At 37.8% G+C, this 25,023-nt stretch overlaps 1 protein-coding gene across 1 annotated transcript in view; it reads left to right on the plus strand.

The window, feature by feature from the left end:
- The window catches only part of SUSD2 (sushi domain containing 2), a 64,681-nt gene that overhangs the window by 8,292 nt on the left and 31,366 nt on the right, over positions 1 to 25,023 (plus strand). The window contains exons 2-19 of the mRNA XM_053473496.1: positions 9,779 to 9,983; positions 10,976 to 11,127; positions 12,069 to 12,236; positions 12,582 to 12,756; positions 15,005 to 15,209; positions 15,625 to 15,710; positions 16,302 to 16,570; positions 16,673 to 16,807; positions 17,111 to 17,299; positions 17,780 to 18,028; positions 18,543 to 18,809; positions 19,223 to 19,399; positions 20,004 to 20,208; positions 20,554 to 20,705; positions 20,928 to 21,095; positions 22,323 to 22,497; positions 23,700 to 23,901; positions 24,343 to 24,428. Coding sequence (XP_053329471.1) covers positions 9,779 to 9,983; positions 10,976 to 11,127; positions 12,069 to 12,236; positions 12,582 to 12,756; positions 15,005 to 15,209; positions 15,625 to 15,710; positions 16,302 to 16,570; positions 16,673 to 16,807; positions 17,111 to 17,299; positions 17,780 to 18,028; positions 18,543 to 18,809; positions 19,223 to 19,399; positions 20,004 to 20,208; positions 20,554 to 20,705; positions 20,928 to 21,095; positions 22,323 to 22,497; positions 23,700 to 23,901; positions 24,343 to 24,428 — 3,265 coding nt within the window. The remainder of the gene's footprint in view (positions 1 to 9,778; positions 9,984 to 10,975; positions 11,128 to 12,068; positions 12,237 to 12,581; positions 12,757 to 15,004; positions 15,210 to 15,624; positions 15,711 to 16,301; positions 16,571 to 16,672; positions 16,808 to 17,110; positions 17,300 to 17,779; positions 18,029 to 18,542; positions 18,810 to 19,222; positions 19,400 to 20,003; positions 20,209 to 20,553; positions 20,706 to 20,927; positions 21,096 to 22,322; positions 22,498 to 23,699; positions 23,902 to 24,342; positions 24,429 to 25,023) is intronic.

Below are 25,023 nucleotides of genomic sequence, written 5' to 3' on the forward strand. Positions count from 1 at the left end.
TTAGTGTATGGTGTTAGCATGGGTGTGAATGTATGCTGTAAGCATGTGTGTGCATGTTACGGCATATGGTGTTAGCGTGTGTGTTTGTGTGTTACTGTATGGCTGTAAAGTTTACATGTGTTAATGTATGTTGTTAGCATGGGTGTTAGTATATGGTGTCTGAGAGTGTATGGAGTTCATGTTACTGAATTGTGTTTTAGGGTGTGGGTTAGTATATGGTGTTAGTGTGAATGTGTGTCAGCATGTGTTACAGTGTATATGTATGTCAGTGTATGGTGTTACTATGAGCGTGTGTTAGTATTTGGTGTTAACTTGCATGTGTGGGTGGGTGTTGGCATGAATGTCAGCATATGGTTAAAATGGGTGTATGATGTTAGCATGTGTAGTAAAAAAGCTACTCCTACATTTGGCAACCTGTGTTAACCAAATACTGAAACTTAAATATTAATGTGACGGTAACAGTTTATCATGAGGCAACATAATTATACTTGTATATGTGGACAAGTTAGAAAGCTGATTGCAGAAATCCATGGAAAGGAGTGGAAAGTGCCCCCCCCAAAGAAAACTAAAAATGGAAAGTTACATTTACTCTGCTTGGATGATAGCATCAAACCAGTAATTAAAAGGCTATAAGACACAACAGGAAAGTCATTTGTTTTTTTCTTTTTGGAACTCCCCTTTAAGAATCATAATCATCCTAATCCTTTTTGTAATAAAATGTAAAATAAGGCAGGGCTGTCGATTTCACATTTTATGGAATTAATGATGTTCACGGGGAAATTCAACCTTCATCACCTTCAGGGAATGAAGTCTACAATTAAGTGACATGTGTAACACCTACTGAAGCTTTGTAATCCAGAAGCAAACTCAGCTCATTTGAGCTCCTTTATAGAAGTCAGGACTGCCAGAAAGACTAAGGACAGTGCTCACATAAGATGCCAGACGAGGGTCAGCCGCTGGACTAACAGAGCTTTTTGCAATGTAATAAAATCTGAAAGAGGGCTAGACTAGCTTTGAATGAGCACACAACTCTAAATAACTTTGAGTGAGTCTACCCTAAGGGGCATCTGAAAGTTTGCTCCATTGCGCCATTACAGACCATAAATTTAGCGCATCAAACTAGTCCAGAATTAAAACTAGTGTTCAGACCACTCTAGAATTGAGACAACCAAAAATCCCAAGCAAATGTTTTAGCCTTTTTGGTCCTTGTCAGTGGGGTGCAGATGGTATCACTCTAGATACAGTGAACAAGAAGGCCCATGTTGGATTTCCTATTACTCCTACCCTAGAGTTTTGCAAAGAATTACAAATACAAAAGAGTGTAAACCTTGCACGTGTTTATATAATAAGCACTCATCAAAGTTCTTAAACTCTATTGAACATTATTGAAACCACTTAACAGAGCACTGGAAGCCATAAAGGTTGGCAATTTAGAAGTAACTTGCAAATATTTATTTTAAGTTACTAATATTACGTTCCAGTGTAATTCCTAATCCAGGAAGCTCCGATACAATTTAAATTTCAAAATAATGTTTAAGAAGTTAATTACCTTAAAATGTAAATACTGAATTTAAATGTAAATGTAAATTCAGTATATGTTTCCAGAAACAGGATATCAAGCAGACCCAAATTCTAACTTCTTCTAATGTTCCATGATCCATCAATATAAATATTACCCAACACAGAAAAGGATAGAGCAGACCGATAATCACAATGCTGTGGTCTCAACTTATGGGATACAATAGTGATGTTTCACTGATGTGATTAATTGTGCATGTTTTAGTTGCAGCAGCTAATGTATGCTCATTAAAACCAAAAATATACAACAGGACAAGGTGTCAGTTGCTGTATGTGCCAGCTCACACGTGCCTAAGGCCAGAGCTCTTTAGATTTTTTTAAGCAAAGTGGAGTGTAGAGCGTAGTCAACTCCCTGTTCTTAAGATGTAAGCATTCTACCTGAAAAAGACCCTTCTAGCGACTAGAATGTGGACAATACAGTTACATTTTCCTCTGATTATCAAGAAAAATGACTTGACAACAAATAGATTCAGGAATGTTTGTAGATCACATTATGTAGGAATACAATAAAGTGATGAAGACCTTGGACGTGAACTGAATTCTCAACAAAACCAACATCCTAACTAGGAGTATATTCATATCACCAAAAATGTGATTTAAAAAATTGCTAAAATAAGCGCCACTGAGTTTGGCTTTTCCTCTGTAATTTTCACTTAAATATCATGTGTGACTGACTTAAAGCCAGTGCTCAATTAACCATGTATCGCTTTTTTTATTTCTTTTTTTCTCACTCAGATAAAAGGAAACAGCACAAAAGTATTTTGTGTGACTCTGAGCGATTTCAAGACAGTTAGGAAAACAAAATAAATTATGCACGTACACTGTTGTTAGGATCCATTGTTTGGACAGAATCAAGATTAAACATACATCCGGTGTGTATTTAAATATTATCTAATGCAAGTGTTTTCATTGTGTGCCAAACCAGGATATTGACAATAGCATTAAAAGTGCTTCTGCTGTTACAGTAAAATGTTTAGCAAAACTCCCTTAAGGATTTACCTTTACATAATATATAATTGTATTATTCTACATTTAACTTCGGCCTGCAGTAACATGAAACTTCCTTTAATTCCTCTATCCATACCTGGGAACTCCCCGGGCTAGGCTACCCAGAGCTTTGCCACTTGGGGAGTGGCTTTGTGAAGGGCGGGGGGGGTGGCTATAAGTGGTGGTGGGGTTAGGAATACATGGACTGGGGCTAGCTTCAGACATTGCCTAGAGCTAGCCCCAGTCCATGTATTCCTAACCCCACCACCACTTATAGCCACAATTTGCCAACCAAGGGTTCAGTGTAATTTGAGTATTTGGCATTGTTCTGTGCTTCCTGTTTTTGGCTCTGATGTCCCATACACCCAGGAGGTCTCACATGTGTTCACAAATACATTGCTGTCTCGCTTCAAAACTGGTTCTTAAAGCCTACCAGCTCATCATTGGCTCTTACATGAGCATGCTTGATATCACCACTGACCAGATTAAAAACCTAGTATAAGGTTCACACCTTATCAAATGGTAACGCTGTATTGTTGTTCCATTCTTTTATTGAACCAGCTCTAATGCTTCTTGGCATAATGGAAATATTTTCACATTTAATGTATTTCCATTCTTTCACTTTATCCACTATTACCACACATCCAATTCAAGTATTCTATTATTAGCCCATCTTTCACATGTAACCATCTCTCCTACCTACCAGGCCCGATGCCTTGGGGTCATCATTGACTCAAACCTCTCCTTCATCTCTCACATTCAGTCCTTCGCCAGATCCTGCCGCTTGCACCTAAAAAACATCTCTCGCATCCACCCATTCCTTACCCAAGAACTCTGGTTCATTCACTTATCATTTCTTGTCTTGACTACTGTGTCAGTCTTCTGGTCTCAAGTCTCTCATCTGCAGTCTGTCCTAAATGCTGCTACTTGGCTTATCTTCCTTGCACGCCGCTCCTCTTCTGCTTCCCCACTCTGTGAAATTCTCCCCACTGGCTCCCTATTACCTTTAGAATTAAGAATGAAGAATAGTTTGTTTTCTTTGACGTGTGTGTCTGCAATCTGTCTCTGGTCCAACATAATACTGTAGACCCCAAGGGACTGTCTGAAAGTGAATACCATTAAGGTCCTTCTAGGTTACACCTATGCCTACCATAAACTCACTTCCTGGTATTTAGGAAGCTTATTGAATGCTCCCATATTCTGTTAACACGACTGGAAAGACCTTGCACAGAAAAAATATGAGATTTCTTTCATTTTGGAGAATGTCCCAAATGTGGTGCTTGTATATTTTGTATTTCTAGAACATTAACAACATTATGTTAACTGGACTTTCCATACATGTAAATAAACATTTCCCTTTAGAGATGAATAACAATAATTAATAATAATATTTCTCCGCTCATAGTTACATTTCAAATAGTTACATATTTACATTTTAAATTGAGTTTGAAAAAAAGGGATGTAGAGTAAGTTCAGACTTCCCACAAGAGGTTGACATTTATTATATTATTGTGTTTGCTTTACGCAAGGTGACGAGACAAGCATATTTCCACCTGGATGAGGCATTGGAAGTATATATCTATCTTACTCTACCTACCTTCCAAGATACATTAAATACAAAAATAAAGACATAAACAATTACATACATGGTCCAGTCAAATGCTATTTGATTTGATGTCCCTTAACTCCATTCCAACCAAAAATTCTTAGTAAGAGGTCCTTGCAAACAAGTACCCCGAGTACCTACATTTACTGAATGATACTCTCTAAAAATGTGTCTTGTACCATTAACACCTTCAAATGAAGAAGGTTCAAATGCCCTGAAAAATTCACAGGGATGGAAATACATCATACATGTGGGGCACTATAAAAAGATCTTACACATGCATCGTATTGGGGACTTGAAGTTGCATTCTATTTCCCCCCCCGCTCCCATTATAGTGAGTCACCAGGGAAATAGGATGGAAGCACTCACAAATGGCTAAAGTGCATCTGAGAAACCTGCCCAGGTATGATCATAAACAACTTGATTGATATTTTAATGGATGACTATAATTATGTACTAATGAAATGTGTACTTTATTCATAAAATAAATGTATACAGTCAGATACTCAATTTCAGATCATTAACCATGACACACGCCATAAATGCACTCGCTGTCAAGTTTAACCAGCAATTTCAAGCTTATGTACCCTGGATACGCAGTGCAATAAACAGACATTTAGCCCAAGTCTGCAGGGTTACCACATGGACCCTTTGCTAAAATGGCCTGCAATGAAACTAAGTAGCAGCTCACGTAATGCCAGCTGACATTCAAAGTTACTTTTCGAACAACAACGAAAATTAGAAATCTAAAAAACTGTCATTTTGGACATCTGTATGACTGTCTATCATGTATGTCTGCTTATGTGTCTCTCCTTATAGAGATTACATTGCTAAAAGTGTTGGCTGTTATTTTTATTTAGTAATAGAATATAAAAGAGTCAAATATTTGTATTTTCACAGAATGTTCATGATGTTTTAGATCATGACTATCATGCCATGAAAAAAAGATGCTGCAATGACCACTAGGACGTAATATTGTGTCCTCACTATCTTAAATCAACAGGGAGATCTCCCTGATGATGAGCAGGAGATCTGGCTGTCTCTTGGCAGCCTACTCTCCAGCTGGAGCCAACATTGATAATTTAGTGTAGACCCTGCAGGGTCTGTGTGTATTAGACCACATATATTGATTATCATCAGAGAGGGTCAGACCAGAAGAGTTTCTCTGTCTTCAAAAAAAGAAAAAAAAAACAGTAATAAAAATAGTTAGAAATATAAATAAAAAACAATCTTATCGTGCTAATGCCACCATGTCACCATCCCTGATACAATCTACTGTGATTACAACAGAGATCTATGAGGACCCCAAGAGGATATCTAGGCATGTTGCATTGAAGAAAAAAGGTCCACACACATTGGAGTTATTATATTAGATGTTTAAATAAATAACAAAACCTTTGCTGCCCCCACAATCCAAAATATAACAAAAGATAAAAAGTAGTGTAATATGTACAGCGTGTATTGATTTTCAGCACCGCTCCTCTATGCCGCCATGCTTCTGAGTGTAGGGATAAGATGTCATAAAACGCTCCCGCCTTTAAGGATGAGTACAGTTCTAATCCATTTCAATTGGCCACTTAAGTAATGTTGCTACAGGGAGCCTAATCGCTCAATAGTGTATTTGATGCCTTGTTATGTGACAAAGGGTCTGTTGCTCCCATGAACCTGCCAACCTAGGACTAGTTGGCTACTGAGTATGTAAGGGAATGTATTGGGCCTTCCAAAACATAAAAATATGTGTGAGGTTTATTACTGGTAGTCAGACGATGTTTACTGAACACTCACTTTTCATATTTAGTGGTAATGGTAATTAATATTAAGTTACATTCATGAATATGGTTTAAAAAAAAACAACAATATAAACTGGTGTGTAGTAAAGACAGAAAAGGAAAATCATATTTGAACAAACAACAATTCTGTTTTTGGTGAGCAAGAAGGTGACAAAGCGGTCCACTGTACAGAGCATAGCAAGCAAATATGGCTATGTCTAAGACTAAAAATCTAATCTGCTGTCTGTAGATGGAAGGTTCATGCATTTCCAACCTTAAACCGCCCCTCTCGTGTTCGTACCTGATCTGACAGAAGTGTAGTGATCTAGGGGTGCAGACGTTGACATCATTACAGGAGTGAGGACATCAGTTTTACTACATGTATTTCTACTGCTCCCACTAATGTGGCTGCAATGTATCAGTGAATGTGCATACAGGTGGAGTACCAAGAGAAGTGCCGCCCCATCGCAGACACAATGTTTTTATTCAATAGACAGACACTAAAGATCTTATGGGACCAAGGGTAATACAGACACCGTTTCAGCTGCAGCTTTCATAGTTAGACGGCCACATTAAATTAAGATAAAGATGTATATAAAGGTGTTTCATACAGTTCTGAAAGAAGTGAAACTACATCACATAGCTTATTGAAGTCTGGTGGAGTTGCCTAACTTAATGCTTTATTATCTTACAAAAAGAAAAAACTTAAAGCACCACCCAAGCTGTTGCAATAGCGCTGGATTTATGACAATCTCCAGATTACCAGCAAGCTCAATAAACAACGTATTTCCTGGATGAGCACACCCTAAATGTTGTCTATCAATATCAAGCTCATATTACCCAATATTTCGTTCAACAGGAATCTTACCTTTTGTGTTGACATAAGAAGTACTGTTTTCTGTCAGCAAATGTTACCTAGATGCTGTTTTCTGGGTCCAGCACCATTCAGTGGGGTATAGACTCCAAACTACAACACATTTTGTCTGACTCGATTGTCAGTAATGGAGCCAACTGTGATAATTTAGGTATCTATAAACTACAGACTTAATGGGACGGTTGTACTATGACTTTGTATGCCACCATCTCTTTGAAGGCCCCTCTCTGTGCACGCTGACAGTTTGAACTATAAAAGAAGCAGGACATTGCTCCCACTGAAATATCCGATCTCCTTCAAGACAAATGTAGAACCCAAGCTATCAGGAACCTACACTTTCACATTGAAATACAGATGAATGCAAATATGGAGTACCTAGAGAGGTTAATATATATATATATATATATATATATATATATATATATATATATATATATATATATATATATATATATATATATATATATATATATATATATATACACAGATACATGGTTGTGTTCCCTAATCCAAGTTTAAGTTTAAAAGATTAATGGATCTTTGGAAAACCTCCACAGGGTATCTAATTTGGATGGTGACTGGTTTTATCAAAGTTACTATCACATGGAAATGCATACATTATATACTTTTATAATTTTGTTACCAAGCTAGAAGGTGATTTATTTTAAAGATATGGATTTTTCTAAAGGCCTTTTTGTAAAATCCAAGACAACTCAAAGCAATTAATATCTTCCATGCTAACGTTAAATTGTCCATGTGAACCTGTGGATAGACAGTGTCTGGAAAATATAAATATTACTTTAAAGAAATCACATTACGGGAGCAGCCCTAAGACAACTAACTGATGTAGATAGATGTATGCAGTAGTTAGCAAACCCTTCTATTTTCTAAGAACCTCAGGGGATTAATTGCATATAGCCTGTCTGCAGGTTTTATTAATGTGAAGGGATTATGTTATTCTGAGAACAAATCTAACTGTGTCCACTTTTATTATTTATCCAAAATATGCAAATATCTAATCCACCAGGTTGCATCTGTCAATGGGTGTATAAGCTCTTAAAACAGTAAGTGTTAAAGCTAAAAGGTTATTTAGAAGACATGAAACACCTTCAGAATTGAATAAGGTCCATTAGAGGTTTACTCCTTATAGTTATTGATTCCCCACCAAGAAGGTATACAAGCTTCTTGACCAAGAGTTCTTCAAGTATTCTCTACGTTTCTACCTAGATATGAGATATTGGATGATGGGGAAGTTTGCTACATCTTTAGAGATAGTAATCTATGTTACTATGCTATGTGTTATTACTAAAAACAACGGAAAGATGGCAACTGGAAATACCTTGTTATTGGCATCTAGTTGTTATTCAAACCACATGTCCAATGTGGAATCCATGGGTGAATTTATAACTTGATTTGTGTAGCCTTTGGAACACATACACAAAAATCATAGTAAGCCAGTGCAAATGTTGACAGTTTGTACTCACAGTAACTACAAACGTATATTTCATAATATTTCATAAACACTTTCTTAAACGGTTACATCAAAAGGGTACTGTAAATTACTATATGTTGTAAGTGTGATATTCAATGTGCTGGGCAAACCTAGAATCCCTTGGAAGAAAGAATAGATTGTAATGTCTCAAAAACAGGACCCTCGTCTTCTGTACAATAAAATCTTAATGTGTGTGAGCTATTGCCCAAAAATCCCATTAACCATTGGTTTTAGTATCCTAGTGTTGATGTTTCAAAATGTCTTAAAATAGAATTTGCATGTTATTGCTAGTATTAACAGTATTCCGATATGCAGCAATGCACATTTTGTTAATATTTTATATTTATTCTTGACATGATTTTATACATTATTTGCATTACTCGTGTTGTATGGTTTCTTTGTTGCATAGTTGCCTTGTTGTAATATTGGTATTTCTTACAATATATTTATTAATAAACTATTTATATGAAAATATAATATTACTCATCTTTTCCCCACTATTTTTTTTAACGTTGATTTTATCTTGGGCACTATTGGTGAGATGAATAATGCCCTACTTCATTTGGTATTATGGTAGTAGGTTTCTATTAGAATGCTTTCTTCCACAGTTGTTAAGTGATTTTAATTATTAATTTTACTCTGTGTCAGGCAAAATGGACATATGATTTAAGCATATAATCCCACAAAATGTGTAAGGCAGCCATTTCTTTTCCCCTGCTCTGTTATTACACTCTCAATAAAATATTTAAGGGACTTATGAAATGAGTCTGTGTCTTTGCTTCAGAGAAGGAATTGAGTGAAAGTTCATTTGCTTGTTATAAATATTGTTAGCAGCTTTTTATTTTATGTGAAGACCAAATGCTAGACTATTCCTTATCGTATGTTTATGCCTACTTGTATAATACATGTGTACGTTACAGATTACATTATATGCAAGGCATGGAAAGGAAAAATAAGAAATATATTACAATAGGATATTTATAATAATATTATTGATATATGTTAAAAACTCTAAAGGGATACATATTCTTGTATAATATTATTATTACTCTAGACTTTCAGACTAAAGACAACTTTTTATGAAAGTGCAGATTGGCATATTTACTGTCAATGAAGCCTCATTTGCATATAAATGTCATTTTATCCTTTTGGCTCATAAGCACAACTGTCATGCTTTAATTTTTAATTAATCTAGATGGCAAATCTCCAAGGCCCTACCTAGTATATTACAGCAAGTTCTGTGGCAATCTTTCACGTGTCCCAGTAACATTAAGAAAACACCCACCATACTACCATAACGATTTATGTTATTTTCTTGACAAGTAAAGGGATGACGTATATGTACAATGGCAAAAGCATCCATGTGATCCATCTTTGAACTCTATTAATATATGCTCTTGAAATCAGATAGAGGTCTGCGTGTTGTTTGCAAACTTCCACAAACTTAATGTCTTTTTAATTTTTGTCTTTAGGTGCCCCGGAGAGCTGCAACTTAAAGTGTGGAGAAAGGCTGCAAAGTTGCTCCTGCCAGGCATCTTGTGAAGCCCTAGGGACCTGCTGCACTGATTACCATAATTTATGCCTCCAAATCGCCCCTTACTCAGGAACATTAATGGGAGGAAAAGACTTTATCATTCAGAATCTGACCTTTCATTCAAGTGTTAATATAACATGCAGGTGAGGTGTTTCCATCTGGAATTGGACCATGAGTATTGGTTCACAGATGAAAATATATTGTCATTATGTTTATCATATGTTGGACTTGACAGAAAAATTAATTACACAGGCAGTCCAACATTCATGAAGTTTGTCTCTGTACGGCAAGTGTCTCATCTGCTTTTTCGTGATATCCGTCTCCTTTCATATAAGTGGTATAAACAAAATGGCTGCTGTTGTTGACCCAACGGTAAAAGATTTAGCAATATTGAACAATATTTAATCTTTGCAAGCTAGGATGGTACTTTTTATAGAAACGTAAAAACCCAACTTTGCAATGTTACTTTATTTTTTGGCACCGCAATGCTCTGAATTGCTGAACGGTTACTATTGTGTTACACTCTTAACTGTGCGCCATCTCTCGGCGGACATAAAAAGATGACGCTCCAAGTATTTATCACTGACGTAAAATGGAAATGAGGTGCAGTTTGCATTGTGGACTGTAGATGGTGGCAAATATTTAGTAACACGCATGATAATAAATGTAGACACTAATATTAATATGCCATTGTAGACACGCAGCCTTGGTTCCTGCCTGCAACAGCATTACATGCCACGCTGGGTTCGAGAGGCAGAGATAATTTTCCAATGCACGGCTCACCCCTGTTAAAGTAGAGAAACATATTTTTTCTGATTTGTTATGTTACAACGACTGACATAAATGGTACAATTATTTGTATTTCTACATCAAAAATTCAGCAGAAAAAAAAATTGTATCGCCTTGTGAAATGCTCCGCTCTGTCCTAAGTCTGCATACACTTTAGATGACTGTCTACTTATAAATTGAGTATAGTCATAATGTAAACCTTCCAACGTGTTATCAATAAATAAAACAACTATTGAAGTTGAGAGAGCAATTTGTAGGTAATTAATAGCATTACCCTCCTTTCACATCAGCTTTGGTATGGAAAAAATAACCATTAACTAGTAGAAATATTTTTTTTTGTCCACAGATTCAACAATGAAATAAATACTCAAGGCCATGTAGATGGATCTGGAAGAGCTCACTGCATTTCCCCACTGTTGTATGAAACTGGTCGCATCCCTTTTACGCTGTCTGTCAATGGAGAGAGCACAGTACTGCCATCAGGAACATGGTTAGCAGGTCAGTCAACTACAAGAAATTACACACTGCATGCCTATGGATGTGAAAGATACATTATATAGCCAGTTAACACAAGCAGAGCTCCCATCAAAGGGACCATAGAGGGGCACTTTTGATTGGGGCAGTAGATACAAGTGTGGAAGAATAGAGGATGACCTATGTCCCATATTCTGTTCTCCTGAACAGAATATTTCCACTAACTACTGATAACACCAGTTTGTTTGGATACATCATCCTGACCTTCTTCGCTATTAGTTGTATAAATATGTTCACTAATAAGGGCATAGAACTACTTTATGTTATTATGATTGGTTTAGGATAGGGCGTTATTTCCGGTATGATTTAATAAATATATCCATAATGCATTACAACAAACAGGAATCTTATTATACAAACACTCTTGTCTGTGTGTCTGAGTTCCCATTGGTTCCATCGGGATGACTTCAAGGTTACCACAAGTTAAGAATGACATTCTAGACTAAGGAAACTGATTTTCACAATATGTAATTTGATAACCGTTATTTCCTTATATTATAACCATCAATTTTACAGCATATACACATTTTTTGCAGAACTGTGCATCTTTGAGGTACCTCAGTGCCATCTTAATAATAGTGACGCTTTGGGCAAGCCTGCCTTAGTGGCCCCCCCTCTTAGTGGGTGGCCAGCACAGTTCTAATTGTATCTGGTAAAATTAAGCGAGAGGTCAAATCCCAGTGCTTTACAATATCAGGTGGTCCACAAAGGAGACATCACTAGTGAAGATATGTCCTCAAAAAGCTTGTATGTTACGTACACACCGTGTCAATTATTGTAATATCTATAACACTAAGTGAGAAAGAGCTTCACTTATTGAAATTAGCACACACACAGAAAAAACTTATTTTACTGCATCTTGGTATTTCACCGTGTCCCTTCACTATGTCTTTTTTTTATTAAAGTGCATCACAGCAAGGCATCCGAGACAGAAAAGAGTGTGTTGAGAGACTCAAAAAAATGGCAATACTATGGAACACCTGGCTACAATGGAACCCTCACCTTGCTATGGGACCCCAGCCTCCTCCAAACGGAGAACATTCGTATAGAGGTCTGGGGTTACAAGGAAACTGGTAAGCATGTAATTGATTATGTTATTCCTCATAGTATGTATGAATGCAAAACTCTCTACTGGGAGATCTACAATGATCATTCAAGTAATACGTGGTGAAGAAAAACAATCACAGAAAAACACATGCTACGCTCTTACAGCCATGTGTATCCAACAGGCACACCACATGAGCACAGAATCTATACTTAATACTTAAAATTATTTTTTATACCTTCCTTCCTCAGGTGGGAATCATTTTAAATTTCATGTTTAATTGGGCCTCTGAAAAGTAATCAGATCATTAATGACAAGTATTTTTATACCAGCATTATTGATGTTTCATGAGTACATGAATTTGGCTCCTCAGGAATTCCGTACAGTGACTCCTGGAGCGCTAACTGGACCTATCTCTACACTCTCAGTGCACATGGCCCGAACAATGGCAATTACACATTTACACCATCTCCTGCCGAATCACCCTATAGCCAATGGGAAGTTGGGATGCTAAGGATTGTTCCCAGTGAACTCCCTATTGGAGAGAGGTACATACCCTTCATGTCTTTACTATATTGCCATTATTCTTCACACAAAAAATTTACTTTATTGCCTGATAATTATAATATTCATTGGAATTTTTTAAAAAAAACATTCTGGTAGGCATTAATAAACCCTATGTCAGGACGTGGGCCAGGGAGTCAAGGAGGAGCCCAGATGCAAGGGAACTGATGGTTTCTGTCTATACCCCACGATGCATGATACAGGAAGGGAAAGTACAGACAGGGTAAAAGAAAACACACACAAGGCTGGCTATATACGAAACAGTCTATATTGTAGTGTGCTGGCAGATCATGTCAATGCTAACAGAACTGGTTTACACAGGATACGGACTTCAGATTATAACCTGATACAGGACTTTTTGGAACAGATATGGTACAAATCTTGAAGCGGATAGGGTACAGACTTTGGACACAGATCTTGCAACAGACAGGGTATAGATGGTTAGGAAAGTCCACGGCTGACGCACCCTGGTAGGACACAAGGCAGGAACATGACTGAAGCCCAATGGTATGACACAAGGCAGGAAGCCATTAGGTAGGGCACAAAATAATGTCTTACATTTATTAATATAGTTTTTAAACAAAGAAATGTAGCTGTTACAATTAAAATGGTAATTTAAATCAGACAGCAGGCCAAATCAGGAACCAAAGAGCGCAGTCAGAAACAAGCCAGATCACAGCAGGTTGCCTGCCAATATGATGCGGGAACCAAATGCAGATCCAGAACAGAGCTGCATGCACCACAATAGAAGGGCGAAGACTGGAGGGCAGAATGGGTATTTAAGAGCAGCGCTACACCCAGGTAACGTGGCTCAGCTGTCCAGTATAATTAGTAATAGGGGTGCTGCGGAGAGGGAAGGGCGGCCACTAGTGGCTACAGGTAGGCATGACAGTAGGTATACAATAGACAGGACTCCAGCAGGCAGGGAGGAACCCTGACACCCTAGGTGCAATACATGGTTAAAAATACACTACCTTGTGTCTGCAGCATGCAAACTGTCTCTGCCCTCTGGGCCTGTGAAGTAACTGCTGCCAGAGTATAGGGGAGGAAGAGAGCAGACCAAACCAGTCTGATGTACAAGGGGTGTACAGCATTTTTTGCTGCAGTCCCTGACTAACAGATGTGTTTTATGCTCTATATGTCTAGTTAACCGACTAGTTTGGTGCTGTCACAGTAACCCCCTGATGTGGAGGACACATGGGGGTATGTTTGAGTTTGGGAGGGGGTCACTGGTGGATTCCTGGGGAGACTCCTCACCTGCCTGCCCAGTCCCCTCATATGTCTTAGTAACCCTGTGCGCATGGGGGCACAGGGTGACCGTGAAAACCCATCTGGTGTGTGTGTGTGCCCAAACCAGACTCCCATGAACTAGCCGGCTATGGTGGCTCTACAATTCAGGAAACACTTGATGCGTCTAACCGGGACCTAGCCGCAAATTTATGGAACTGTACGGCGGCTAGGAACCGGGGCAATGCCCACTTTTTTCAGGTTACATTAAGCTTTGTGGTGGGCAACACTTGGTGGTGGTTACGGAGAGGGAGCTCGTTTGGGAACCCTGGTTCTATTACCAATCTTTATGGAATTCTGGCCCAGCTACCATGCCGACTATTCCCAGGGAAAGTTTCTGACAATGTCGTTCAGGGTCCTGACGTCAGATCACGTCCCTTTTTGGACCATAATATCTTCGGACCCTGAGCTCTCCATTGGTACCCCGGGAATTACGCCGCTTCTTTCAGGACTTTAGTTTCTCTTTGTCGGGTGGGCATTGCTGGCCATAGAACCGTATGGAGGCGCCGGACTGATTATAACTCTAATCCAATCATGTCTTCGTATGTATAAATATCTGTGCTGTCTTCAACAAACTGAGTTCTGTTTGTACCCTACACTAAGTCTCAGACAGTGCTTGGGGGAATATGAAGGGTTAATCCTTTGAGCAATTGAGCTTTCAGCAGGAAGGAAGGTCTATACGGCGGAGCTACACAGTCCGTGTACGGGTCTTTGTCACAGGTGCATATGGGGGATTTAGCAAAAAGACCAAAGCGAATGCCTGGCTGACCATTCGGTTAATTCTGAACTTTTCTTCAGAATTTCATATGAGAACATGAAGAAACATGTTCAAAATGCACATTTAATGTTCCTTATTATTAGTGGTTCTTTGGTTAATTTCATGTGTAGTTGCTGAAGCACATTTAAATAATGCTGCTGTCTGTTTCCATTCCCTCTGTGTTGCAGGGATGTGCAGTCAGTATGGAGCCCTGTCCATGCTTTGGCCTGGCACCTAGAAGAGAACTTCAGGCATGACCCATCTGCCTGGGCATATGACAAATGCATGATCTGGAGTGAATCAGAGAAGAATAGCCTGCCAAACTTCCTGGCAGAAACATCAGACTGCCCCTGTACACTTGCACAGTCAAGGGCTGACACTGGTAGATATCACGTATGTGTCAAATAAAAGATTATGTGTAATATGAACAGTGTACCGTATTTATAATATGAAGGTTCGGATATCGTGCACATAGTACCCCTTTTAAAATAAGAACAGCATTCAAAAGGTGAAAGCCTGCTGGCTGTTAATATGACAAATGTACACAAAATTTCCTATTTTGTCTATAAAGTAAAACATTACCATATTTTTCTCTAGATCGATTATAGGGGCATTCCTGTTATAACATTCCATCTAATAGGCACTTTTTGCCGATAGTTTTTTTAGATTTTATTCATACAAAATAATGTCTTACATTTATTAATATAGTTTTTAAAGAAAGAAATGTAGTTGTTACAATTAAAATGGTAATTTAAATGAATAAATTGTCAAGGACAGAGTGTGATATATTGTATTTATATTTTTTCAGACTGATTATGGTTGCAACATTGAAAAAAATAGTGTGTGTACATACCACCCTGGGGCCGTCCACTGTGTGAGGAGCATTAAGGCAAGGTGAGCTTCAAGTATTCCACTGAAGAGACCACAGAACCGTACATTCCTTACCTTACATGCAGATGGTCGCTGAGGTTTTTGGTGCTTTATGATCTCAAAATCTCTGTGAGGGGGTATGCCAATGATCCACAGCTTTATGTACTAAAGAAACTTTTGTATAGCCTGAATGGAAGCCATTAATTCCATAAGTGGACAATAGCTCAAGAAAAAAACAGAGGGGCAACCTAATAAAAGATAGGTTGGAAAAGCTGCTTGAAATTTACAAAAGATATTCTTCATCAGGTAATTTGGTTCTTGTTGGATTTGGGATTAAAATGTCAAAACTGCACATGACATGCCTCCCTGGCAATGGTATCATAGACATATTTGTAAATTATTAGAAGTTCTATCCAAATCGGACTCAATGCATTTATATTATATTTTAAGGTTGTTACTTTATGTATCATATTAAGAAAAAAATAGATTTGGATTCCCTTCTTTTTAACTAAAATCTGTGTACATCCCATTCTCTGTTGTTGGGCTTGAAAATACTAGTGCTTTGGTCTTCCAGGAATTGTGTTTGAGACCGGTTTCTCCTTTTTTTGTTTGTAGTCCTCAGTATGCAGCAGGACAACAGTGCTGCTATGACTCCACTGGAGCTCAGGTGCTCACCAGTGACTCTCTAGGTGGTAGTACACCTGATAGAGGACACGACTGGGGATCCCCACCATATAGGAAGCCCCCAAGGGTGCCAGGCTTTTCCCACTGGTTGTATGATGTAATCACCTTCTATTACTGCTGCCTGTGGTCCGATAACTGCAAGTATTACTTGGAGCTCAGACCATCCAGTGACTGTCGCACATACAAGCCACCAAAAGTTGGTATGTAAATTATCTAAAATCTGAAACAAACTGTTTGTTTTGATGTAATGTAAGCATGTTTACAAAGTATAGCATGGAAGTAACTGTCACTTTCTGAAATAGCTTCTGCTTTTGGTGATCCTCACTTTCTAACGTTTGATGGTTTGCAATACATGTTCAATGGAAAAGGGGAATACACATTGGTCACTACCTCTGACCACGTTTTGGCTGTTCAAGGTCGGACAACACCCTTTGAAGGTAGGTCATTCAAGAACTGCTAATGAGACCATAACAAACTAGTTTAAATAATCGTAAGATGTCTGGAAAGAGTAGAGTGTAGACAAAACAATGTTGTATGATAAAGACTCCAGTATGTATTGAAAATTAGAGAACTTTGGTGACTAGGCTGTGCCTTTAAATCTGAAGTAAAATATAACCTGATTATTTTTTGGGAATATTCTTGTGGTCAGTGATATGATTTTTAGGATATGTGACACCTGGAGTAATACATTTAATACAATCTGAGACTAATTGTTAATTTTTTCACTTATACGGAAACAGGTCAGGGCAATTCACATAGAGCCACTTCTGAAGAGATAAATGTGGCCAGCTTTTGTTCAGTGGCCATGAAAGAAGGTGCATCTGATGTAGTTGAAGTACGTCTAAAGCAGAAACCATCAGAGGAGCTGGAAACCCTACTTAATGGAGAGGTGATCAGCTTTGACGAACAAAGTTGGCTGGACTTAAAAGGTCAGTTTTCATTTGCCTTTTCACTGCTTTGTATACATGTAAGCTGGGAGGGTAGGTCGAATATTGGAGGGGGCACTGTGCCGTATAAAGCCTTCCTGCCATTAATCTTTTATGATTATTGAGGCTAACCACCCTAGGAAAAAACTGTCCAAGCATCCAGTATATGGGACTTCTCAGGTATGTGCAAATGCTTGCCCGTTCTTGAAGTACTAGATTCCTCCTTAGGAAAAAATAACCTTTTATGTTGCCTTGCTATGTTCTGTTTGTTGGATACATACCAGTGAATGCGTCGAAGTTTAGGTGAATGTTTTTTTATGCAAGCCTGCAAAATAGAACCATGTTTGGTGGTGCTTTTTAGCGCCTCTGTTCTAGTGCATTGTTGGAAGTCCTACTAAAATACGATCTGCATTGTACTATATTGTAGCAAGTAATAATAAAAAGTAAACATTACAAATAACATTTGCTTTTCATATTTCTCAGGAGTGTTCCTTTACTCTGCTACTAAGCAAAATGTTACAGCAATGTTCCCCTCTGGGGCTGGGGTGGAGGTGAGAGCAAGAGGGGGATTTTTGGCTATCAATGTCTTGCTTCCTGGTGAATTCCTGAACCGAACTCAAGGGCTTATGGGAGTCATGAACAATGATCCTGCGGATGACTTCACTTTCCTTAATGGCACAATATTGAGACCTGATGCCACCCCCCAGGAGATATTTCAATTCGGTGCTGAATGTAAGTGAATAACTGCATACAAGATGGGGGTGACGGGCATTTAATATTGTATGCATAAAGTTGGATCCTTGTACAACTCAACCCACCAACAACTGTCGAGGAGAGATTACCAAAATCTATGAATTACATTCATGCTATATGATTATGAGACCTACATTATTAAGCTATAAATAAAAAGGAATTAATGCAACATTCCAGTTGAGCAACTTGCCAGATTAAATAATTTTACTAGTTTTAAAAACAATAAATAAATCATCATTTTTTTTTTGTATTTTTGCGCAAAACAAAAAGGTATGATGCTCCTAAGGGAGGGAAACATAAGATCATCTCTTTTAGAGATAGTAAAAGCATTGATGGAGTCTCAGTGAGATAATATAAAGGAGAAAAGAGCACTTTGGGGACTTGAAAATAATAATTATAATAATAATAATAATAATAATAAGGGTCTTTTATCAAGTGCAAATGTTGCATAGGTTTTCTATCAAAAAATACCAAGCTGTTTTGTATTTTTTAGGGGCAGTAACCAATGAGACCTCTCTCTTTACCTATGACTCTCCACGGCTCATCAGTGACTACCAAGTTAAGCACGACCCTCTGTTCGTACCTACATTTACCATCGAAGAGGATCCAAATGACCCGTTATATGCAGAAATGATATCATTATGTGGAAATGATACACTTTGCAGGTTTGATGTCCTCAGCACAAAGGACCTAGATATTGGCAATGCCACAAAAATATCACATCTCAGCCACATCAGCTTGGTGGAAAGCCTTCAACCAGGTGATAGAGCCAGACAGCATATTTAGTACACTTATATCAATGTATTCAGTTTATAGATTTTTCATTCTTCAAAAGTGTATAGCATTAACTAAAAGTACAAACATTTCCCTGGTTGACTACAGAGCCCTCAGGTGTCTTAAAATCCAATGGAATACTCGCTGGGGTTGGGGGGACAACACTGTCTCTAGTTGATTTAAAAGTTATAAATAACTTGTATGTAACATGGCAAAATATCTGAATGTATTGATTTAACCACACATCAATATGAGTTTTATTGTGCAGAATTGTTGTTCACGTACCATACATCCTGAGTCTGTACGATACAGAGAAGATGTTCAGCAAGAGAGAATGTCATTTGCGAGGTAGCGCCTTGTGAATTTCCAGATTATCGCTAACCATCTCTTTCATGTCAGTGGTCTCCTGTGGTTGGCTGGCACCCCCAGCAAATGGAACAAAGAATGGGACAACATACCTGGAGGGATCTGTTGTCACATTCAATTGCAACAAAGGGTTTACTCTGAGTGGATCTACGCACAGAACCTGCCTGCATAACGGGACGTGGTCAGGCGATCCGGCTCAATGTCTTTTAGGTAAATAGTGTTTTTTCTTACATTTTTAGATAATATTGCTGTGTATATTACAAAACTATTAGTTTGAGTTTATTTTGCGTTTAGCTCATATAATTATACTGTATGTATATACAAAGGTGTAAAAGGAATATGATGATAGTGATCATGCATCTGTTTTACTGTTATTTTCACCAAGGTTGTCACCTTTTAATTATTTTACGTAATTTGATTTCAGTGCATTACACTGGTATTTCAGGTCCATATAAAATGCTTGTTGGATGGTGAAACAATATCACACGAGAACAAGAGAATTACAATGATAAATCTTTGTCTTTGTTTAAGATTTTCTTACGCCATCCCTACTCTCTGGTAATGACTAGGAACCCAGGCACCTGTTTGTAAATGAATGTTGTTCTATAAAAGTTATATTTTACTTTTCTAGTGGATATCAAATCAGCTCGGCAACATACAGCCCTAGAAAGTACTGTTTGTATTTGATGTACTAAATGTAGCATTTCCAAAGTTGGGAAAGTGGATATGGATCTGTTTAAAAAGACTACCCTGTTCATTGGGTGTTCACTCTTTCAACGTATCGTTAGTTAAGGTATTTATTAAATTCTTTTAGGGAAAACAGATTCGTGTGCAAGTCAGTGTGGGAAGGAGCTGGCGGAATGCTCTTGTCATGTGACTTGCGAAAATCTCGGTACCTGCTGCTCCGACTATCGCAGTTTCTGCGTCCGCATCGCCCCAGAGTCTGGCTTGGTCATGGGGGGCAGGGACTTTATGGTTCTGAATGTGACCTTCAGTAACAGCTCCGATGTGAAATGCAGGTATATGAAAGGTCTTTACAAGAAGAAGCACCCAGCATTCTACACGTTAAAAACAAAGCAATGGCATGGATTATATATACATATATGTGTGTGTGTGTGTGTGTGTGTGTGTGTGTGTGTGTGTGTGTGTTAACTGCCCCTTTAAACCAGTTATCTCCAAAAGAAGAACCATGAATAAATGTGCGAAAAATACATTTGTCATTTTAATACTTTTTTCTAAAAGGCATAAAGACAAAATTAAGCCTAATATGGCCGTTAGTCTTAATCAACTGGCATCAACAGTGATTTAATGTAGGAGAAAGATACATTTAATATTGCAGCCCTTTGGGTTTTTTTTTTCTATAGATTCAACAATGACATAACAAGGAATGGCTATATAGATGAAGCAGGGCACGCACACTGTACATCTCCTCTTCTATACGAAACGGGCCGTATTCGCTTTGAAATGTCTGTAGATGGAGGAAAGACGTATCCTCACTCTGGCACATGGCTGTCAGGTGATTGTATTCCTTTGTCGCTTCTTATTTATTCTGCTTCTTATTAAAAAAAATATTATCCTTTAAGTAAGATTTGCCTAGAATTGCACATGATATGTATCTGTGTATTCCCATATTTGTCTCTTGTTGTCGTATTTAAAATGACTAAATACATTTGTTTTCTATTTTGTTACCTGCTCAGACTATAGAAGTGCATTCTCACAGAAACATCTACTTTTTCAGTGCATCCTGGAAAGGTGTCAGAGACTGAAAAATGCACCTTGGTAAATGACACAAAGTGGCAATATTACGGCACTCCAAATACAGAAGGCACGCTGACTGTTACATGGGACCCCAAGGCATTCAAGGAAAAAATGGTCAATATTGAAGTCTGGGGTTACCAGGAATTAGGTAATTGACATTGCTGATATCTGTATTACACAGTTGCAAAATACACACTCATTCAAACTTTGAAATGCCCAGGACAGGACAATGTTGTCCAACATGTCACATAGAAGGCTGCATATCATGGAGAAGCATAGGGAGATCTGTGAAGGAAGACTCCGTGAATCGATAGGACTCTCAGGGCACCGCTTGAGCTGCATTGATCCGAAACATTATCAACTCTTTTGCTTCCAAACAGATAAAACAAACCTGGGGAAAAAAACAAAGTGTGTCTAAAACGCTCAAGTGATAGTGAAGCTTCAATCTGAACTGTGATACCCTTAATCACAAATAAACATATCAAAGAAACTTGGTAAAGATGCACTTCTCAGAAAATACGAATTATGGAAGAATTCTTCACCATATGAAGTATATAGGAAGGTGTTCAAAAATGCATAAAAAGGTCCAACCTTTTAAAGGACTTTGAAATGTCCTTTGATGTGCAAAAATCCTAAACATAGGATAGTGTTAAGCCTTAAGTGCAATATAGGAGGTCTTTCTGTAGGTTTCTGTAGGGATGCCAAGTAGATATCTTGAAAGCGTCCCAGTGTGGTAAAAACAGAGACTCCAAATAAGGAAAGAGCCAAAATCAGCATATATGAAAGCAGTATATCATTTAATAGTCGCAAATACCTTACATGAGGGTTTGCAGAAAAAATCACCAGCTATGATGAACAAGTCAGCAACATGAAGTCTAGCCTAGAGGAAGCCCGCTGCGATGGGTGAAACGCGTTGCTGACTTCTTCATCATTGCTATGTTTAGGATTTTTGCAAATCAGAGGACATTTCCAAGTCCTTTTAAAGGTTTCCTATATACTTCACACCATAATTCTATTGTATTTTATGAGCAGCGCATCTTTACCATTTGTTTTTTTTTAGATAAAACAAACCTCTTAACTCCTTGAGAAATCTAATTTCTCTTCTAAGAAATTGCAAGTATTCAAAAACTAAAACTGAAATGAAACATGCCCAAGATCTCTCCCTCAAATGTCATGTTTATTGAAACATAAAGTATTTTAATAGAATAGCACAGATTCTGATTAATATAAAAAGGCTTTATGTTGTTACTTAGGGTGACAGCTGGATGATTCATGTAATCATATTGCACTAATATTGAAAACACTTGTTTTTGCCTGGTTAGTCGTTATATAATATTTTTCTAATGATTGCGTATATTTCATTTTTACATTTAAGGTGTACCTTATTCCCCTTCTTGGACGGCCTCCTGGAACTATTTGTACTCTTTAGCAAAGCATCATGACAATAATGGGTCTTTCACATTCACCCCGGAGCCCGCTAAGCCAGAACATAGTATATTTGAGTTTGGAAGTCTGAGAATTAACCCCAGCCAGTATGAAGATGGACAAATGTAAGTTATTTTACTAACGATCTGCATCTAAAAATGTGGGTTTTAGTAATATTACTGAGCAAACAAATTAGATTTTATTTAAGTAGATGGAGAGGTATTTATAGATCGTGACTGTGGCCCAATATTTTAAGACTGTAAGAAGTTGATATGAAGCTTAGTTTAGAGTTAAAGCTAGGTGGAGGTCTTTACTGGGGTGTTTTATGATCATCATCTATGAAAACCTGTTTGTATCATTTTTTTTTAACAACAAAGAAATATACCGATATCATGAAAAATGTGTAAATGCATTTCACACTGTTTATGCATATTATTGAAACTTTTAGGGTTACAGAACACTGTGATACACTTTTAGACACCAATATTTGTACTTGTTTTATACGTTGTTAAGGCCGTACTCAAGGTTTGCAGAATGACTTGTGAATGGGATTTTGTGTTATCCCGCCTTAGTCGCTATACCATTTCACAAAGTTACCTAGCAAGTTCAGATCAGTGAAGCTGGATAACATATTACTAGCTCCACTGGGCAACGCACCTCTATGTCAATCTATGTCTGCGTTTTTGTTCCTCATATTGGTTAATAGGTAGAATTGCCCCATTTGTGGGTCTTTATGTTAGCAAACAATACAGAGAAACTGTCCTCTCAAATATATTTAAATACCTGTGATGAAAGATGAGGTCTTATTCGCCACATTGTAAGTTAAATGTGTATTGTGGAAAGTTTAAACCTTGCAACTCAAAGATTGTAACGCACTTCAGAGGACCCAGATTTACCTCCAAGAATGTCTATGCGAGCCCTACATAGTTCAAATGAATGCAGAGTGAAGATGTAATCACAAATGAAATTCAATAGAACTTGCCCTTTTAACTATTTATTATGTAAAGTGAACTATGTCCTTTTTTAGGAGAATATTGGAAATTTAATGTTTCAATCATCTCATCCTCTCAAATATTAATAAATAAATCCAAGAACCAGTACACGGTGGCCTCCAATGTCTGCGACATTATTTCATCATAAACAAAAGCTCAGTTTTGCCAAGGGTTCTGTAAATTTCCAATGAAATTGTTGCCGTGTATCTGATCAATAAATACAATAATTGTATACTCTTTAAACTAGCAAAACATAGGTAATGAATCACATTATGATCACATCAAAGTTTTAGGTGGCAGTCTTTGAAGGCTCAATGCTCTACAATTTCTTTTAGGGATGTACATTCACTATGGAGTGTGGACCATGCCATGGCTTGGCATCTTGGAGAAGACTTCCGAAAGGATTCTGCTGGCTGGGCACATGAAAAATGTCTGAAATGGCACGAAAGCGACATGAGCCTTCCCGACTTCCTACCAGAGATTATTGACTGTCCTTGCACACTCGCACAGTCCCGAGCAGACACTGGAAGGTTTCACGTATGTCACGTGATCCTGAATGCATGTTTTTGTACACTGACCTATAGTTTTATAATATAGTAGTAACTCAAAGTATACAAAATGAGGAGATTGTAAATGTTTCAAATGGGGGACTTGAGTAAAAAACAAGATGTTTATGTCATCTAAATTTATTTTTAATCTAAAAAATAATTCTACAAGTACTACTAGCTAGATGACAAAAATGATAAAAATAAAAATTCAGAAGGTGTAATCAGGAACCTGGAAGGTAAAATTGACTCATTACAAATCTTAAGCTTCTGAGCTTAAGTTATGTGTCTTCGCAAATCAAATTGAGTATTATACACAGTCCTGCCACGGTGCCAATGCCCAAAAAGGTTTCATCCATATGGAATATTGTTGACTAAAGCAGAATAAAACCGAGCATTCTGATTTGTATTTGTCTTCTCTTTTGTCTCGCAGCCAGATTATGGATGTGACATAGAGACGGGCAGCGTATGTACTTACCACCCTGGGGCTGTGCACTGTGTGAGGGGGATCTATGGCAGGTAACTTTCTTCTGCCCTCTTTTATGTTTAGACGAAGTACTGCATCATCATAGCACCGATTTATATATACCTCTCAAGATCATTACATCAAAATGAACATCTTATTTCTGCAGCACCAGAATATATTCACATATCTAGGTCTTCAAATGTCTGTCTTCACTGATCTTTTCACTCTGCCTGCGGCTCACACCTCACCTCCTTTCACCTCATCACCTGCCTTTCCCATCTGCAAGATCTTTTCAGAAGGTCCATGTCTCGCAAACCTTTTCTAGATTCCGGCCTTTAAGAGATCTTTAAACTGCTCCTCTCATAGCGATGATTAAACCACAAACCAACCTAAGCTAGTTCTATCTATGTTATAAATGAAGGGGTTCCTTTTTGTGAATAACAAAAAGTTGTATAGAACCCTACACTAGGTTTTGTGTTGGACGTCAGACAAACAACTCTATGGAAGAACACATTTTAGACTTTAAGATCACCAGTTTGTACTCCTTTCTTTTCACACACAGCACTTGCTTAGTCTACAGCCTCAAAGACATTCCAAGGTTTTATTAAGTATTACAGAAAACATATGAACCACAAGGAAACATGCTGC

Source organism: Spea bombifrons, chromosome 1, assembly GCF_027358695.1.
Source record: "Spea bombifrons isolate aSpeBom1 chromosome 1, aSpeBom1.2.pri, whole genome shotgun sequence".
In the NCBI taxonomy this organism is placed as follows: domain Eukaryota; kingdom Metazoa; phylum Chordata; class Amphibia; order Anura; family Pelobatidae; genus Spea; species Spea bombifrons.